The 18,201-nt window shown below is 53.6% G+C and overlaps 1 protein-coding gene across 4 annotated transcripts; it reads left to right on the top strand.

Moving 5' to 3' along the window:
• The first annotated feature begins 29 nt into the window (after positions 1–29).
• On the top strand, positions 30–17,909 carry CC2D1A (coiled-coil and C2 domain containing 1A). Of its 4 annotated transcripts, none has more exons than XM_027969513.3 (29): positions 30–319; positions 1,672–1,807; positions 3,320–3,435; positions 3,528–3,593; positions 3,855–3,989; positions 4,086–4,320; positions 8,547–8,671; positions 9,122–9,194; positions 9,377–9,448; positions 9,541–9,671; positions 9,751–9,823; positions 11,075–11,208; positions 11,581–11,692; positions 11,775–11,947; positions 12,662–12,784; positions 12,865–12,923; positions 13,015–13,131; positions 14,451–14,524; positions 14,601–14,659; positions 14,782–14,833; positions 14,937–15,036; positions 15,125–15,215; positions 15,900–16,037; positions 16,131–16,192; positions 16,752–16,815; positions 16,905–17,031; positions 17,115–17,191; positions 17,265–17,312; positions 17,394–17,909. In XM_027969513.3, the coding sequence occupies exons 1-29, from the start codon at positions 260–262 to the stop codon at positions 17,412–17,414; spliced, it is 2,853 nt and encodes a 950-aa protein (XP_027825314.2). In that variant the 5' UTR covers positions 30–259; the 3' UTR covers positions 17,415–17,909. The 4 variants fall into 4 exon arrangements, with proteins under 4 accessions (XP_027825314.2, XP_027825313.2, XP_027825312.2 ...); XM_027969512.3 differs by having other exon boundaries at positions 16,128–16,192; XM_027969511.3 differs by having other exon boundaries at positions 16,113–16,192.
• Positions 17,910–18,201: the final 292 nt, after the last annotated feature.

Raw genomic sequence — 18,201 nt, 5'->3', positions numbered from 1 at the left:
CACTGCCTGCCGGGAATTGTAGTTTCTGTGTCGTGGGGCCCGGCAAGTCCGGTGGCTGAGCTCCGGTGCCGCGGCGCCCGAGGGCCGAGGCGGAAGTGGGGCAGCCACCTGGGGGCCGAGGGCGTGGGGTCGGCGGTCTCGAGGCGCCGACAAGGGGCGTGGGACTCAGGAAGGGCGTGTGCGGTGCCATAGGCCCCGGGGGAGGAGGCAGGGCAAGACCAGGCCAGGGGTCCAGTGGTCCGAGTAGCCAACCTGGAAGATGCACAAGAGGAAGGGACCCCCGGGACCCCCGGGCCGAGGCGCCGCCACCGCCCGCCAGGTGAGTCTGTATCCCATGGCCCCGCCGAGGTATCCCATCCCACCCTTGTCACACGTTCAAGGGAGGGCCCCACCCCCCAGGGGAACCGGCTCTCCACTCCCAGGTGAGCCCACGTCCCCGCCCCCTAGGTTAGGTTTGACCCCCACAGTAAGGCCTGTTGGCCCGGGCTCCCCAGCTCCTGGCGCCCCGCCCAGGGCTCAGGGCCACCTGTTGCAGTAGCAGCTCCAGTCGGGGAGGAGAAGGCCTTGAACCTGGGATAAGAAAGACAGTTATGGCTTTCCTGGACTGAGCACTGTGGAACCCTGGCATCAGCTTGGCCAGGTCATACTTTTTTATCCCCATTGTACAGATGAGGACACTGAGGCCCAGAGAGGTGAAGATAACTGTCCAAGGTCATAGGGATCAACTGCTTGGCCAGACCTAAGGGCAAATCCAGTCTGTTTGCTGTGAGCCCACAGAATTGTGGTTGGGCACCGTCTCCCTCCCTTATTACCTTTTTCCTAGGCACTGGGAGAGTTTGATTTTTCTCAGCTTTGATGGAAGGAGCTCAGGCCAAAACTTAGTGCCCAGGTATTAGTCTGGCTGACCTGAAGTTCCCTCCGGGCTTCTCCGTATTGGATACTTGGCTTCACACCTCTAAGCCTCAGTCTTCTCATCTGTACAATGGAGGCCTTAAGAGTGTATGTCACAGGATAGCTGTGAAAATTCACGACTATCTGTGATAGTTTACAGAGAGTGCTAGAACATAGCGCTCAATAAATGGTGTCATCATCGTTACTATTAGATGGAGCCGTTGTATGATTGCTGATACTTGGCCATTTTTGACCCAAAGAAAAGGAGGTAATTTGTGTACTTCAGCCTAATATTATCATATCATGGTTGGTTATTAACAAGGATGGGATAGGAAGACAAGTGTTTCACACAGCCAAGACCTCACTTCCAACTTCAGTGCTGTCTGCTTCCTTTTACTCTTGACACCTCCAGCCTTCCTGCACAGCTCCCTCTGCTGAAGATGCTGGAATGGAAAAACCCAGTTGTGCACAGTGACTTTGCTTTGGGGCAGGGTGTAGGGCCTTATTTCACCGCTGAACTTGGCTGGCAACCCATCATGGGTGTGGGCTCAGAGCAGGCAGTTGGGTCTCTCTCTACCTGCCCTTTGCCCCATGTTGATCTGTGCCAGAGGAGTGACTTGGCCCATCTTGGACACCTGTTGTGTCTGGGGCCTGTTCCAGCTGACTGGCTTTCCCCAGGAGCTCTGAGTTCCTACCCAGGGGACTCCAGGTCCATCACAGCTGCCTCTAGCTAGCCGGGGTGCATCCCATGGTATGACAGAAGCCCCATTGTTTCCACAGCTGGGCCTGCTAGTTGACCTCTCCCCAGACGGCCTGATGATCCCTGAAGATGGAGTTAACGATGAGGAACTGGAGGCTGAGTTCTTGGCCTTGGTGGGAGGCCAGCCCCAAGCCTTGGAGAAGCTTAAAGGCAAAGGTGAGACTCTCAGTACACCCCTGAACATTTTCTGAGCTCCTGTTTGGAGCTGGGCACTGAAGCGATGAGAATATGCAGACAGAGAAGGTCCCTGTCCGCCTGGCAACCTAATTCTGGGGAAGAGTTAAGCGATCGGCTCTGGCCCCAAAATGAGGATTCAAGTCCCACTTCTGCAACTAACTGGCTGTGTGACTTGCTGAGTTTCAGCAACTATATGGGGCTCAGTTTCCCTGTCTGTAAAATGGGAATAATCACCAATAATGGATGTGGCATGTCCTCCAACCCATGGTTCTGTGATCAGGGCTGGGATCAGGGGAGACCTGTGGGCTGGACTGGGATTCCAGGAGGAGGCACCTGCAATGGGGAGGGCCAGGTGAAGAGTGGGGGAGGGGGTGAGTTACAGTTTGTGCACAGGCCCTGGAAGAGGTGGCAAGGGGCAGGGAACTCTGCAGGGGTCAAGTGGGGCTGGAGCTTGGGCACATGGAACCTTTACGCTTTACAGCTAATGCAGTTGATCCTTGTTAGCTACAGATTCCAAATTTGTAAATTCATCTATTGGTTTCAATTTATTTGTAACCTCCAAATTAGTTGCTTGTTGCACTTTTGCAGTCATTCACAGACATGCACGGAGCTGCCAAAAGTTTGAGTCACCCAGTGTGCCTGTTCCCTGCTGAGGCGACACTCTGCCTTCTTGTCTCAGCGCATAGTGTCCTTTTCTTGGTCTGTTGAATGTCACGCTTTTCTCATGTTTGTGCTTTTTGTTGATTTTACGGATCCACACGGCTCCAAGCGTAGTGCCAGAGTGCTGTCTCCTGTTCCTTAGCGTGAGAAGACTAGGATGTACCTTGTAGATAAGCTTCATTCAGGCATCAGTTATAGTGCTGTTGGCATCAAGTTCCGTGTTAATGAATCAACAATATATATTAAAGAAGGTGTCTTTAAGTAGAAACACACATAAAACAAGGATATATATATATTACCTGTTTGACAACAGTGTTGTGCCCAGAGGCTCATGGGAACCTAATGTTGTATTTCTTTCAGGGCCAGTTGGTTCATTATTCACTAATTCCAACTTTATAGAACATGGGTGCCGTGAATAACAAGAGTTACAGGAACAACAAATGCTGACAGTGTGCTGTTCTAAGAGCTGCATTTACCTGTAGTCCCTGCAGTCTATGGTGAGGGAGAAACTGTTATTGTCCCCATCTAACAGATGGGAAGACTAAGGCCCAGGGAGGTGAAGCGACTTGCCCAAGGTCCCACAGTGAGAAAGTTGCAGATCTGGGGTTCCAACTCAGGCTTGTCAAGGAAGAGATGAGGCCAGGGAGATCGACAGGGAGTAGGATCATGCCTGTTGGCCCAAGGACAATGGGGTGCCGTGGAAGAGCCAGGAGAGGGAGACATACTGCCCACTGCCTGCTACCCTAATTTTCATGGCCATGGGTGAATGGGACAGGAGACGGGGGACTCTTGAAGGATCCTGGTTCAACTGGGGCCTCCCATTGCCTTCAGGTCCCCTGCCCATGGAAGCCATTGAGAAGATGGCCAGCTTATGCATGAGAGACCTGGATGAAGATGAAGAGGAGGGAACAGACGAGGAGGACGTGGAGGCTGATGATGACCTGCTGGTGAGCACCAGGGGTGGAGCGGGAGACCTCCCTCCCGTTGTTGTCCACCCAGCAGGCCCTCACGACTGGCCCCCGGCCGTGTGTCCCTGCAGGCAGAACTGAATGAGGTCCTTGGGGAGGAGCAGAAGGCTTCAGAGTCCCACCCTCCTGTGGCCCAGGTATACCCCTGACAACACTGGTCTGTGTAGCCCAGGGTTCAAGGGCTACCTCCTCCCTCTCAACCGCGGAACCTCGCACAGGTGGTGGGGTGCCTCTGATCCCCAGTTCTCCACCCTGGGAGATGGGTGATGATTTCTGCCCCTTCAGGGTTAGAGGGGGCAACACACCTGGTATACAGTAGGTACTCAACCCAGGAAGCTATCACGGTGGATCTGAGAGAGGGGTCACCACCCAGACTGTGCACCTGGCCCCTCCCGCAGCCAAAGGCCACAACCCCCAGCCCAGGGCTGGAGGCCACCTTGCAGGAGAGGCTGGCCCTCTACCAGACTGCGATCGAAAGCGCTAGGCAAGCTGGAGACAGTGCCAAGATGCGGCGCTACGACCGGGGGCTTAAGGTGAGTGGGCAGACAAGAGGGTGACCAGGTCCTCACCACTGCCCCCTGCACCCAGCTCCAGGCTCCTCCCAAACCTACGTTCACACCTTCTCCCAGACACTTGAAAACCTGCTGGCCTCCGTCCGGAAGGGCAAAGCCATCGATGAAGGGGACATCCCGCCGCCTGTGGCTGTGGGGAAGGGTCCAGTGGCCACGCCCAGCCACACGCCTGCACCCACCCAGCCGGCCCCTCTGAACCCGCTGGCCCCAGATCCCCGGGTTGTCGTGGAGAGTCCTCCTTCTGCTGCTCCATCCTCGTCCCTGGCCTCAGCTAAGCCCCAGCCGCCCCCAGGTAGGCCACAGGCAGGGCTGGCTGATATGGGCTGTTGAGGGGGTATCCATTTAGTGGCTGGCCCTTTGGTGCGGGGGTACAGGGCCTGCACTGATTTTTAGATATTTTTTACCACCTTTCCCTCCCCAGATCCTACTTTCCAAGGGGCACACAGGCTCCCAGGAGAGGTTTTCTGTCTGTGGTAGCTGTAAAATATATTTTACAGAACATTTGCCATTTAACTATTTTTCAACATGCAGTTGAGTGATATTTATCACTTTCACAATATTGTGCAACCACCACCTCTATCAGTTTCCAAAACTTTTTCGTCCCCCTCTATTCAGCATTAACTCCCCGTTCGCCCTTGCCCAGTCCCTAGGAACCTCTGTTCTGCTTTCTGTCTCTGGATTTGCCTTTTACAGATATTTCATGTAAATAGAATCCTCCACTATTTGTCCTCCTGTGTCTGGCTTCCTTCACTTAGCAAAATGCTGCAGCATGTGTCAGAACACCATTCCTTTTTAGAACTGAACAGCATTATGGTTTTTTGGTTTTGTTCTGGTTTGGGTGTGCCATGTGGCTTGCAGAATCTTAGTTTCCTGACCGAAGACTGAACCCAGGTCCCGGCAGTGAAAGTGCAAAGTCCCAACCACTGGACCGCCAGGGAATTCCCAATAGAGTTTTTTCTTTTTTTTTTTAAGATTTATTTTTATTTATTTATGGCTGCGTTGGGGCTTCATTGCTGCTCGCAGGCTTTCTCTAGTTGCGACGAGGGCTCCTCTTCATTGTGGTGCACAGACTTCTTATCGTGGTGGCTTCTTTGGTTGCAGAGGATGGGCTCTGAGTGCACAGGCTCAGTAGTTGCACCTCGAGGACTCTCAAACACAGGCTCCGTGGTTGTGGCTCACAGGCGTAGTTGCTCCATGGCTTGTGCGGTCTTCCCATGACCAGGGTTCGACCCCATGTCTCCTGCATTCTTAACCACCGGACGACCAGGGAAGGCCCCCACCCATAGAGTGTTAAGTGAGTAGTTCCCAAGCCCTCAGCTTGTCCATCGTTCCTAAAACTCACTTGCTGGAGAACACACCTCCCAAGAAGTTTTCTTTCCCTTAACCTCCCCTTCCCCCACCTTAAGAAAAGAAAATGGGGCAAACCAAAGGAGATACTCCAAATGCTGGCCTGAGGTTCAGAAAGTGAACCCCTAGTCTCTTGAGTGCTTCAGCCAAGCTGGTTTCTAAGCTTTTGGTTTTAGTAAAGCTCAAGGATAACTATTGGAAATTGTGACCTGAGATTCTCAGCTGAAATCACCAACAGTTTTTCATAATGGGGTTTTCTGTATATAGCTGCGTGGAGACCCTGAAAATCACGTGACATCTGTAAGACTCTGTCTCTTCCCATCTATTTGATGATGTGAAGCAGGTTTCTTTGCACATTAAAAACAAAAAAGGAAAGTAGGAAAAGAATGAACAAGGAAGCAGGAGCTAAGTGCTAGTGGGTGGACCCGGCCCCCGCCTTGTCAACAAGAGCTGCCTCGCCGATACAATTTTACTCTTAGTATATCAAAATTATTTATCAGAAAAGCTCGATATAGTTAAGCTTTGCTCAGTTTTGTGCAAAAAATAATTCCAACAGTAATTCTGCCCCAAAATAAATTTTAACACTGAGAGGGACTTTCAGTGGCAGGAGATAAAGCCAATGAAATGTCAGGATGTTACAGGACTTCCCTGGCGGTCCAGCGGTTAAGGCTTTGCCTTCCAATGCAGGGGGTGCAGGTTCAATCTCAGCTCGGGGATCTAAGATCCCACATACCTCGGGACCAAAAAACTAAAACATAAAACAGAAGCAGTATTGTAACAAATTCAGTAAAGACTTTAAAAATGGTCCGCATTAAGAAATGTCAAGATATTGGGCAGGGGAGATAAATTAGGAGTTTGGGATTAACAGATACACCTTACTATATATTAAATAGTTCCAAAAAAACCAAGGATCTACTGTATAGCCCAGGGAACTTACGCTATGTGGTAGATTTATACATCATATATATATATTTATATATATATATATAAAATGGAAAAGAATCTGAGAAAGAACATTTATTTATATATATACATAAATGAATCAGGTTTCTATACACCTGAAATTAACACAACATTGTAAATTAATTATACCTCAATTAAAAAAAAATGTCAAGTTGTTTTGTTTCAAGTTGGACACCTTCTCAGGCAAGTCCACCAAAACAAAGCAGTGAGTCCAGTTATCAGTCTGAAAAAGTACAACAGGTACTTTGTACTGTTTTCCAGGTATTTCTAGGATGTATATCTGGGTGGTGAGTGGTGTATTTACTGTATTTTATTTTTAATACCAACAATTGTACTTACTGATGTCAATTTAAGAATACTGTTCCTAAGAACATATTAGGCATATTATTTGAAGCTGCATCTAATAGAGTGTTTTTAAAGCCATTTAATCCTGTTTCCCAACTTTGCTGATACAGTGCAGAAAGGTACATTTATATGTACAATAAGGTGTTAAAAAAAGACTCTCGAGTACCCAAATACATCATGTTAGGATACAGTTCTGCCAGAAACGTGTATGTAAATAAGGGAAGATCTGAAGTTCCTAATTGCTCACTGTGAACCCTGGCGTATATTTAAAAAGTAGGACTTCATGGTCCTGTGGTTTGAAATCTGTTGGCCGATGCAGAGGACATGTGTTCAATCCCTGGTCGATCCCAGAAGCTTCCACGTGTCCAGTTTCTGTTGACAGATGAAGCATACCTGGATTTCTTCAGCTTTGCTTTATTGCAATTCACAGATTAGTGTGATTTTTGTTTTTACAAATCAGTTTGTGGTAACTGTACTCTGAGCAAGTCTGTTGGCACCATTTTTCCAACAGCGTTTGCTCACTTTGTGTCTGTCTGTCACATTTTGGCAACTCTTAAAGGATTTCAAGGGTTTTCAGTATTGTTATACTTGTTATGGGGATCTGCAATCAGTGGTTTTCGGTGTTACTGCTACAGTGTGCTGAAGGCTCAGGTGGTAGTTAGTGTTTTTTAACAATCTGTTTATATTAATCTAATGAGTGTTTCTCTTTGGCTGGCTTCTTTGTTGCACATGGGCTTTCTCTAGTTGCGGTGAGCAGGTTTCCCCTTGCAGTGGCGACTCGTGTGGCAGAGCATGGGCTGTAGGGTGTTCAGGCTCAGCAGTTGCAGTACATGGGCTTGGTTACCCTGTGGAACAATGAAATTCTCTTATGTTAAAGTATGTACATTGTTTTTTAGTCATAATGCTACTGCATGCTTCTTAGACTACAGTATAGTAGAGTAACTTTTACATGTACTGGGACACCAAAAACCCTGAGGGACTCACTTCATTACAATATTTGCTTTATTGAGGCGATCTGGAACCAGACCTATACTAAGAGGTATGCCTGAAAACGGGTAAACAAATGTGCTCCATGCATATAATGGAATATTATTCACCCTGAAAAGGGAAGGAAATTCTGACACACGCTACAGCACGGATGAACCTTGAAGCCATTATGCTGCGTGAAATAAGCCAGCAACAAAGGGACAGATACTGTATGATTTCGCTTATAGGGGGTCCCTAGCAGAGTCAAATTCCCAGAGACAAAAAGTAGACCAGTGGGTGCTGGGGGCTGGGGGAGGGGGATGGGGAGTTAGTGTTTAATGAGGACAGAGTTTCAGCTGGGAAAGATGGAAAGAGTGCTGGAGCTGGACGGTGGTGATGGTTGCGCAACAATGAGAATGTCCTTGATGCCACTGAACTGTATACTTATAAAGGGTTAAGATGGTAAATTTTATCTTGTATTTTACCACAATCTGAAAAAATAAAAAGGGAAATGTCGGTGAGTTTCAGATCACTATGGTAGTTAGGATATATTTGATTTAAAAGAGTAGTGTGATGATTTTCTTTGTCAAATGTCAGTATTTGAAGACACTAGAAACAACAGCCATTGCCACTTTCTCAACTCAAAATGAAAAGTTTTAGATGTCGACTTAAAAATGTGTAAGAGTACAGAAAGTTTTCCAGGATTCTCTTAGGGGCAAAATAGCATTGGCTCTAGAGACTAACAGTCACAGGGTTGAGTCCTCACTATGCCTTCTTCAGGCTGTGTGATTTGGGGAAACAGCATCCCCTCTCTAAGCCTCAGTTCTCAAATCTCTAAGGTGGTCCTTTGTTGTGAGAATTAAGTAGAAATAGTTTGTGCACTGTCCCCTCTCCCAGGTCCTTGCAGCCCTGGCCCCCTGGCTCAGTTGCAGAGCCGCCAGCGCGAGTACAAGCTGGCTGCCCTCCACGCCAAGCAGCAGGGAGACACTGCCACTGCCGCCAAACACTTCCGTGTGGCCAAGGTGCGTCTGGAGGGGTCAGGGTTGGAGGTAGAGGACAGGATGCTTCTAACATTGTGTGATAGCAAAGAACGGGGGCTCTGGAGTCAAGACAGACCCAGATTTGAATCCTGGTCACTCCGTGACTGTAGTTTGCTGCACCTCCTGAAGCTTCAGTTTACCCTCTCTGTGAAATGGGCGTAAATGTCTGGAGGAGGCTTGAGCAAAATACCACAAAAGAACTTCCCTGGTGGTCCAGAGACTGACCACCAGGTCAATCTGCACTTCCACTGCAAGGGGAGCAGGTTCAATCCCTGGTCACAGAACAGCCAAAAATAAAAATTTTAAAAAAGATGCTTGCTGCAAAGGAAGTGACAGAGTGGGGAGTCATCTGCCATGTGGCAGGTCGTGGAGGCTCCCCATGGGGTCCTAGCCCCCAGCTGCAGCCTCCTCCCCTGATCTTCCTTCTCCCAGAGCTTTGATGCTGTCTTGGAGGCCCTGAGCCGGGGGGAGCCTGTGGACCTGTCACGCCTGCCCCCTCCACCTGGTGAGGACCCCACCCTGCCCATCCTCCAGGACTGCTGGAGGTCTCCAGGACATTCTTGCTGATGCTGCCACCCCTTTGGTCAGGGGGACCCCAGGGACCCCAGCCTCAGGCCAGACTAGGCTGGTCGGGGGAAGGGTGGCCACAAGTAAGCCCCCCACTGGACTGGACCTCTCTACCCCTAGACCAGCTGCCCCAGGGCCCACCATCACCACCTGTGCAGCCTCCAACTCCTGCTGTGGTGCCCTCCACGCCAGGTAGGCTCCTGGGACCCTGTGGGGTGGGCCGGCCGGAGCAAGACAGTCTCCTCCCACTGAGACCCTTAACTCTACCGTCTGGTCTGACCCAGAGGCTCCTCCACCTCCGAAGACTCTCCTGGAGGCACTAGAGCAGCGGATGGAGCGGTACCGCGTGGCTGCAGCTCAGGCCAAGACCAAGGGGGACCAGCGGAAGGCTCGCATGCACGAGCGCATCGTCAAGGTGCGTGGAGACCCAAGGAGGCGGGTCGGCCACCCCTAGAGACCTTGCCCAGGAAGCCTGACACCGGTGTTCCCTGCAGCAATACCAAGACGCCATTCGAGCCCACAAGGCTGGCCGAGCGGTGGACGTGGCGGAGCTGCCTGTGCCTCCAGGTAGGCCCTGCCCCACAGCCCCACCCCACCACCCTCTGAGCCTTTGCAGGTGCTGTTCCCTCCCACTCTCCAGGCCCAGGGAGCTGATGGCTGCACCTTCAGAAATTCTGCAAGCTTGTTGGACAATGGGTACCTTAAAATCATTTACCATGGGAATGTTTACACCACAGAAATTGGCAAACACTACAAATTAGGAGGTTTTTATCTGAAGAGTCTGTTCACCAGCCCACCACTGTCTGGTCATTTATTTATTTTAAAACATTATATATATTTTTTGACTCTGCTGGGTCTTTATTGCCGCACAGGCTTTTCTCTAGTTGCAGCGGGCAGGGGCTACCCTCTAGTTGTGGTACACGGGCCTCACTGTGGTCACTTTTCCTGTTGCAGAGCACAGACCCTAAGGCATGTGGGCTTCAGTAGTTGCGGCTTGAGCTCTAGAACCCAGGCTCAGACACTGTGGCATTGGGGCTTTCTTCGCAGCACGTGGCATCTTCCCGGATCAGGGATCAAACCCGTGTCTTTTGCTTTGGCAGACAGATTCTTACCACTGAGTCACCAGGGAAGCCCCTGGTCATTTCTTCTTTGACTCACTCCTTCCTAGTCATCGGCTCTCAGTTTTACAGAGATCTCCCCAGCCTCCCATCGCCCCTGCCGGTGGGTTGGAGACGTCTTCTGGGATCTCAGAGCTGCCTGTGTGTCCACCATGAGAGCAATTACAGCTCTGCACGTTGGTCCCCCGGGAGTCCCTCCAGGCCCAGGGCCGCCTCTTATGCCCAGCATGCCACCTCACATGGTGCTTGCTTGTTGCAGTCTGGTCAAGACCCGGCCAGGGTCAGGCAAGAGGAGCCAAGAGCAAAGAGGGAGGTTAGAATGGTCTGACATCTCCACCAAACCAGCAGCAGCTCCTTGCATTCAAAATAGATTCAGGGACTTCCTTGGCAGTCCGTTGGTTAAGGCTCCACGCTTCTCCTGCAGGGGGCATGGTTTCCATCCCTGGTTAGGGAAGTAAGATCCCACATGCCTCGTGGTGCAGCCCACCCAGCCCTTCCACAAAGAAAAGAAAGAACCAAGAAAATGCAAACGTATTGTGTTGGCCAAAAAGTTCGTTCAGGGTTTAAAAACCAGAACAGACTTTTTGGCCAACCCACATAGATTCAAAAGCCTGAAGCTCCTTAGCAGGGGAAGAACCTGTGTCTCAACCATTATAGTGTGGGCCTCACCCTCCTGACTGGGTCCCAACTGGCCACCTAGGCTTTCCCCCGATCCAGGGCCTGGAGGCCACCGAGCCCACCCAGCAGAGCCTGGTGGGGGTCCTGGAGACTGCCATGAAGCTGGCCAACCAGGATGAAGGCCCTGAGGACGAAGAGGACGAGGAGCCTAAGAAGGTGTGAGGGGCTAGGGCCTTGGGGTGAGGCAGGGGAGTGGCATGGCAGCAAAGCAAAGCCCCAGTAGTCCTGGCCTTGAGCCAGGAAGAACCAGCTACACATCTGGGCCTGCTACTTCCTGGCTGTGAGGCCACGGGCAAGTCCTCTTGCCCTCTGAACTTCGGGCTCCTCTGTACAGTGAGCACAGTACTAGTCCCTACCTCCTGGGGCTGTTGCCAAGGTTTAGTGTGAACAAGATCGTATGTTGTGTTCAGTGCTGAAGAAACATAAACTGAGATGGTCAGTGTTGTCGCTGTCAGGCCTCAACCCTGTGGGCAGCAGACTCATCACAGGCGCTGTGAAAGCTCTGACTTGCTTTCCAACCCTCTGCAGCTCAGCAGCCCTGCAGCCCCCACAGCCCAGCCCAAAGCCCCACCTTCAAAGGCACCCCCGTCAGGATCCGCCCCCATAGCCAAAGCAGCCCCCAAGGGCACATCCACCAGAGGTAGGTACGCCCCTCCCCACCTGGGCAGCCAATTGCCTGGCTGTGGGTGGGGCAGCACCCGCAAACACCCCTGTACCCACAGCCCAGCAGCAGCTGGCTTTCCTGGAGGGCCGCAAGAAGCAGCTTCTGCAGGCTGCGCTGCGAGCCAAGCAGAAGAACGACGTGGAGGGCGCCAAGATGCACCTGCGCCAGGCCAAGGGGCTGGAGCCCATGCTGGAGGCCTCACGCAATGGGCTGCCTGTGGACATCACCAAGGTGAACCCTCTAGGCCTTCTGGACCTTCGCAGGCACTCACCCTTCGGACTTCGGCCACTTAGCAGTCACATGACTTGGAATGTATTCATCAGGGTCCAGGTTAAACTGCTGTAACAAACCCCCCTTCCCAAGACAGTGGCTGAAATAAGACAGATATTTATGTTTCCTGTATGTAACACTGCGGGCATTCTGGTCTCTAAAAGAGACCTCTAAAAAAGCCCTTCAGGGCCCAGATTCTTTCCATCTTGCTACTTTGTGACACCCTAGGAGGTCATTCTTGTCCTTGTGGTCAAAGTGGATTGACCTTTGACCAGATAAGGAGAATGCCTTATCTGCATCTGGGCTATGGGCAGTGATGTGGAGTTGCCATCACTTCTACTTGCCTCCCTTTGGCCAGAATTGAGTCATGTGGCCACACTTAGCTGCAGGGGAGGCTGGGAATGTGGTCTCTTGCTGGGCTGCTGTGTGTCCAGCCAGAGCTCCATTACTAGGGAAGAGGGGTTGGAGATCAGGGTAACAAATTGTGCCGTGTGGGACAGACCATCCACTTCTCTTTGAGGATTACTTTTCTCCTTGGGAAAGAACAGGGCCTGCGGATGAAGCTGTAGTCAGGGAAGGCCTCTTGAAGGAGGTGTGATGTTTCCGCAGAGCCCTAGGTGGGTCTGCTCATGGTTGTCCAGCAGGCCCCTCCCTCACAAGCCTCGTCCTCCCTAGGTGCCACCTGCCCCCGTCAACAAGGATGACTTTGCCCTGGTCCAGCGCCCTGGCCCAGGTCTGTCTCAGGAGTCTGCCCGACGCTACGGCGAACTCACCAAGCTCATAAGGCAGCAGCACGAGGTGAAGGGGGCTTCCCTGCCCAGGTCGCCAGGCACACGGCGCCCCTCCCACCCTCCCCTCACTGTCTTCTGCTCCCCCAGATGTGCCTGAACCACTCTAACCAGTTCACTCAGCTCGGCAACATCGCTGAAACCAGCAAGTAAGAAGCCCAGCCCCAGGCCCCACCAACTTCTGCACCCCGCAGCCTGCCCCTGGGACCAGGGACCTGAGCAGGGCCTTCTCGCTGGCAGATTTGAGAAGCTGGCGGAGGACTGTAAGCGGAGCATGGAGATTCTGAAGCAGGCCTTTGCCCGGGGTCTCCCCACGCCCACTGCTCGCTTTGAACAGAGAACCTTTAGCGTCATCAAGTAAGGCCCCCTATACCCTGCCACTGGCCCTTTTGGAGAGGGGTTCACACTCCCCAGAAGCCAGCGGAGGTCTTGCTTCTGGAGGAGAGTTCGGGTAGTCTGGTGGGAGCAGAGCAGGTGCAAGTGTCCTGAGGCAGACGTGCCGTGTAAGTAAAGGGTGGCAATGGAGTGTTGACAGTGACATGCTTGGAAATGGGGACAGTCTAGTGAATGCAGAGGCCTGGGCAAGCTCATGGAGTGGTGAGGTGGGTCCTGCTCCTGTTACAGCATCTCACACTCCAGGGAGTTGGGATCATTTTTCCCACTTGTACATGAGGTTAGGGGTGGCCACTGGGGTAACCTAACATCACCACTTAGGAACCTGCACCCCTCACCCTGGCTCCCCCACATCTGCAGAGCCTGGCTCCCTGTCACCCCCTCATCTCCTCTCACTGACCCCACTTCTGTCACCTCCAGCCACACAGACTTCTTTTTGGTCAGTCAGACACACCAGCCGTGTTCCCACTCAGGACCCTTGCACCGGCTGTCTCCTCTGCTTAGAGCCTCTTATGCAGATTACCATGTAGCAGCCTCTTCTTTTTCTTAAAAGTTTTTTTTGGCTGCACTGCATGGCCTGTAGGATCCTAATTCCATGACTAGGGGTCAAACCCATGCCCCCTGCAGTGGAAACTCGAAGTCTTAACCACTGGTCTGTTAGGGAAGTCCCTGTAGCAGCCTCTTCTTGACATTCAGAGTCACCTACGATGTTACTTCTCCTGAGAAGCCCTCCTTGATGGCCCTGTCTAGAGCAGCACCTCCCAAGCACACGCCAGTGTTTTAATCCTCTGCAGAGTTGTTTTTGTTTTGTTTGTTTATATATTCGGGGTCATCAGTTATTCAGCTAGCCAGGGCTCCCTGAACACAGGCGCAGTCTGCCTCATTTACCTCTGTACTTTCAGCAGTGAGGACGCTGGCTGGCATATAGTAGATGCCCAAAAAACCTTGTCAGAGAAAGAGAAGGTCCTGCAGCAGCTAGGGCACTTGGTGAATTCTAGAAGATTCCAGAAAATTCTAGAAGGTTCCAGAAATCTTATGCAAGGAAAGCGGTCCCACAGAGGTGAGGCCACTGACTGGTGCAGAGCTGGTTCCAAATAAATATGTGCAAATTTATGAAAGGACTAAACAAGTAGCCAGTGGCAGACCTCGAATGAGAATTGTAGTCTGTCTGGTTCTAAAACTCAAGCCTAGGGTCTGAGACACCCTCAAGAGACTGGGTGGAGGCAAGAAGGTGGGCAGGGCGGTGGCACTGAGGGCCTGTCTCCCACCCTCCCTCTCGGAAGGATCTTCCCTGACCTCAGCAGCAACGACATGCTCCTGTTCATCGTGAAGGGCATCAGCTTGCCGACACCGCCAGGTGAGGGGGCACCAGGCAAGGGGCAGGGCTGTGGGGTCCACCCATCTGCCCAACTCTGACCCTTGTCTTCCCGCAGGGCTGTCTCCTGGTGACCTGGATGTCTTTGTTCGGTTCGACTTCCCCTATCCCAACGTGGTACATGGGGAGCTGGGGGGGGGGTGGGTTCCAGCCCCTTCAGGCCTGGAGGGTGTGGGTCTGGCGGGGGTTCAAGGGCAGGCGCCAGCCCCTGAGCTTTTTCACCTCCTGTCTGGTCACAGGAAGAAGCTCAGAAAGACAAGACCAGCGTGATCAAAAGCACAGACTCCCCTGGTGAGCCCTGGCAGGAAGCAGTCCCCCGCCTCCCATCCCCACAGAAAGCCCACGAGACCATAAGCTGACCCTGCCCCTCCTCTCTCCCTCCTTCCCCTGGCAGAGTTCAAGGAGCAGTTCAAGCTTTGCATCAACCGCAGCCACCGTGGCTTCCGAAGGGCCATCCAGACCAAAGGCATCAAGTTCGAAGTGGTCCACAAGGGGTGAGCTGGGGCCGCAGGTGCTTTCTGGGCCTCCAGAGGAGGGGGAGCTGCCCAGGGCCAATCATTCTGTCCCCTCTCACACACGCAGGGGGCTCTTTAAGACTGACCGGGTCCTGGGCACAGCTCAGCTGAAACTGGACGCCCTGGAGACGGCATGCGAGGTCCGAGAGGTCCTTGAGGTGAGAGGTGGACATTGGTCTGAACACTTGGGTATAGCCGTGCCACTCATGAACATCAACCAGATGCTCCCTGCCGTGAGCCTCCCAAAGGTCCTCTCTGCTGACACAGCCCCTCCGCGGAAATACCAGGCTTCCCCACTACCCAGCCCTAAGTATCCTCTGCACCCTGCTCCATTAAGAGCAGCTGGTGTCTCAGCCATACCCAGGGGCTCATATTTTGGAAATTTCTCTGGTTGTCCTGGAGCCCAGCCCTGAGCCTCCAGCCACAGCCTGCTTCTTTTATTTGTTTATTTTGGGGGGAATTTTCTGTATTGATTTATTTCGGCTGTGCTGGGTCTTCGTTGCTGCGCAGGCTTTTCTCTAGCTGTGGCAAACAGGGGCTGCTCTCTAGTTGTGGTACGCAGGTTTCCCGTCGCAGTAGCTTCTTTTGTTGTGAGTGCGGGCTCTAGGGCACGCAGGCTTCGGTGGTTTCGGCACGGGGGCTCAGCAGTCGCAGCTCCCAGGCTCTAGAGCGCAGGCTCTATAGTTGGGGCATACGGGCTCAGTTGCTCAGCAGCATGTGGGATCTTCCCGCACCAGGGATCGAACCCACATCTCCTGCACTGGCAGGCGGATTCTTTACCACTGAGCCACCAGGGAAGCCCCACTGCCTGCTTCTTAACAGCCCCCGCTCACTGCCCCCAGGTCCTGGATGGCCGCAGGCCCACAGGGGGCCGGCTGGAGGTGATGGTTCGGATTCGCGAGCCACTGACAGCCCAGCAGTTGGAGACCACGACTGAGAGGTGGCTGGTCATCGACCCCGTGCCAGCATCCATGCCCACAGTGAGACCCCTGCCCGTCAGCAGCCCTGGGGGGAAGGGAGGGCTTGGTTCAAGTGGCCGAGACTCACAAGACTAGTTCTGTCCTCTGAAGCAGGTTGCTGGCCCCAAAGGGAAGGCTCCTCCCATGCCTGCTCCTGCGAGGGAGCCAGGGAACAGGTAGGTGACTGGGCCCAGCTGTGCTGGAGAGAATGCCCTCTTCTTATCTCAGCCTCTCCTGGACAACTTACCATCAGGCACAGATTAAAGCATGTCTCTCCCCTGCTTCAAAACCTTTCCTGGCTCCTCTTCTCCTGGAGCATCTAGTTTAAACTCCTCAGCTTGATCTTTAAGACCTTTTGTGATCAGACCACTGTCAATAATCCAGCCTTCTTCCTGTTGGTTCATGGCTACATTTAGTTTTCATGAGCCTCTTGGCTACTCTGTGTTACAATACCCTGAGCACCCCTATCGCCACACTTGCTCCTTGCTCCTCTGCCCAACTCTGACTCCTTTGATTCCCAGCTTGGCTGTCACCTCCTCCAGGAAGCCCTCCCTGACACCTGGCATCACAGTTGCCTGGGTGTACACCCCTTGTCCCTGTCAGGTTGTGGATTCAGCAACACAGGGGTGGGCCTGGCTTGTCTCCCACTGTCCCCCGGGGCCCAGTATGTTTGTTGAATTAACAGGGTTGGGGATGGGAGTTCCCTGCAGCCCCTCCCCCTCCCCAACTCCATAGATCAGCACGGCCCCTGCATAGTCTCAGTGTGCTGGCCTTCGACCAAGAGCGTCTGGAGCGGAAGGTGGGTGCCACCCTACGAGGCTCATGGGGCAGGGCTGGGGGTCTGCAGGTCCCTCACAGCTCCCTCTGTATCCTCTCTCCCAACCCCAGATCCTGGCCCTCAGGCAGGCGCGGCGGCCGGTGCCCCCTGAGGTGGCGCAGCAGTACCAGGACATCATGCAGCGCAGCCAGTGGCAGCGAGCGCAGCTGGAGCAGGGAGGCCCGGGCATGCGGCGGGGTAGGAGCTCAGGGATGGGTGGGGGGAAAGGGTGGGTGGCGCGGGCCCCATCCTGATGGCCGCCCCCCACCTCCATCCCTCAGAGTACATGGCCCAGCTGGAGCGCCAGCTACAGTTCTACACGGAGGCCGCCCGGCGTCTGGGCAATGATGGCAGCAGGGTGAGTTGGGCAGGCGTGGGGGCATGGCCAGGGCCACCAGGGGCTGCCCGCTGACTCCTTCTTCACCCCCTAGGAGGCCGCCAAGGAGGCACTGTATAGACGGAACCTGGTCGAGAGTGAGGTGAGCAGCTTGGGCATTGAGAGCCAGGCGGGCAAGTGTGGTCGTGTCCCCCATCCTGACCCGGGCCACTTCTCCCCGCAGCTGCAGCGGCTCCGCCGGTGAGGGGCAAAGGGACAGGCAGCCCCCGGAGAGCTGGGAGCGGGCCTGTGGCCCCTATACTGCCACAGCCTCGGACCAGACAAGCAGACAATCAGTGGACAGTCAACTCTGGACGGACACATCCCCCACTGGGCCCACCTGGCCCGGATGGAGCCTCCCCCAGCAGGGGGCGTCGGCAGAGTCTGCCAGCCTGTGTGTGCCCCTCACCCAGGCCCAGCTGGGTGGGCCCCAGAAAGTCCGTTTGCACAGCCCAGGGGTGCACAGCCCCTTGCCGGCCTCCAAAGCAGGAGGATGGCTGGGACCAAGCCCCCAGGGCCCTTGCAAGCACTTTACTTCCTGTCCCTCCCCAGCCTTAACCCTGATGCCCACCCGCACCCCAAAGAAGCCACTGAGGCGAGCCAGGGTCAGCCAGGCTCCCCAGAGGGTTGCCCTGGCCCAGCTGGGCCCCCAGGGCAGACACATGGAATAAACAGCCAGGGCCACACCTGGCTCACTCTCTCCTGCCCTTGTTTCTTGTTCCTGGCCCCAGTGCCTGGGCTGGGCTGCCCCACCCCCGGGGGCTGATGAAGAGGTGCCTGCGAGAGGAGCAGGGAGCGTGCCCACGAAGGACATGGTCTATGCACACACTCTTTGCAGAGATGTGTGTGAAGGCCCGTGCGTGTGTCCTTGGGATCTGTAGTGCACCTGAGGGCATCTGCGTGTGTCTCTCCAGCTGGTGGCCTTGGGTGTATCTGGGTTTACACACAAGGTCAGGTCATATGTGGTGGTGCTTGGTGACCCACATGCATCT

This window comes from Ovis aries, chromosome 5 (assembly GCF_016772045.2).
Source record: "Ovis aries strain OAR_USU_Benz2616 breed Rambouillet chromosome 5, ARS-UI_Ramb_v3.0, whole genome shotgun sequence".
In the NCBI taxonomy this organism is placed as follows: domain Eukaryota; kingdom Metazoa; phylum Chordata; class Mammalia; order Artiodactyla; family Bovidae; genus Ovis; species Ovis aries.
Note: the sequence above shows the minus strand (reverse complement) of the source record. Positions and strands in the feature narration are given on the sequence as shown.

What these genes read in the sequence shown, in the direction of transcription:
- CC2D1A (XM_027969511.3), top strand. Translation starts at nt 260, where the DNA reads ATGCACAAGAGGAAGGGACCCCCGGGACCCCCGGGCCGAGGCGCCGCC. An exon ending in GGAGCTGCCTGTGCCTCCAG is followed by an intron (nt 9,824 to 11,074) that starts GTAGGCCCTGCC and finishes CTGGCCACCTAG; the next exon opens with GCTTTCCCCCGATCCAGGGC. An exon ending in TTCGAAGTGGTCCACAAGGG is followed by an intron (nt 15,037 to 15,124) that starts GTGAGCTGGGGC and finishes TCACACACGCAG; the next exon opens with GGGGCTCTTTAAGACTGACC.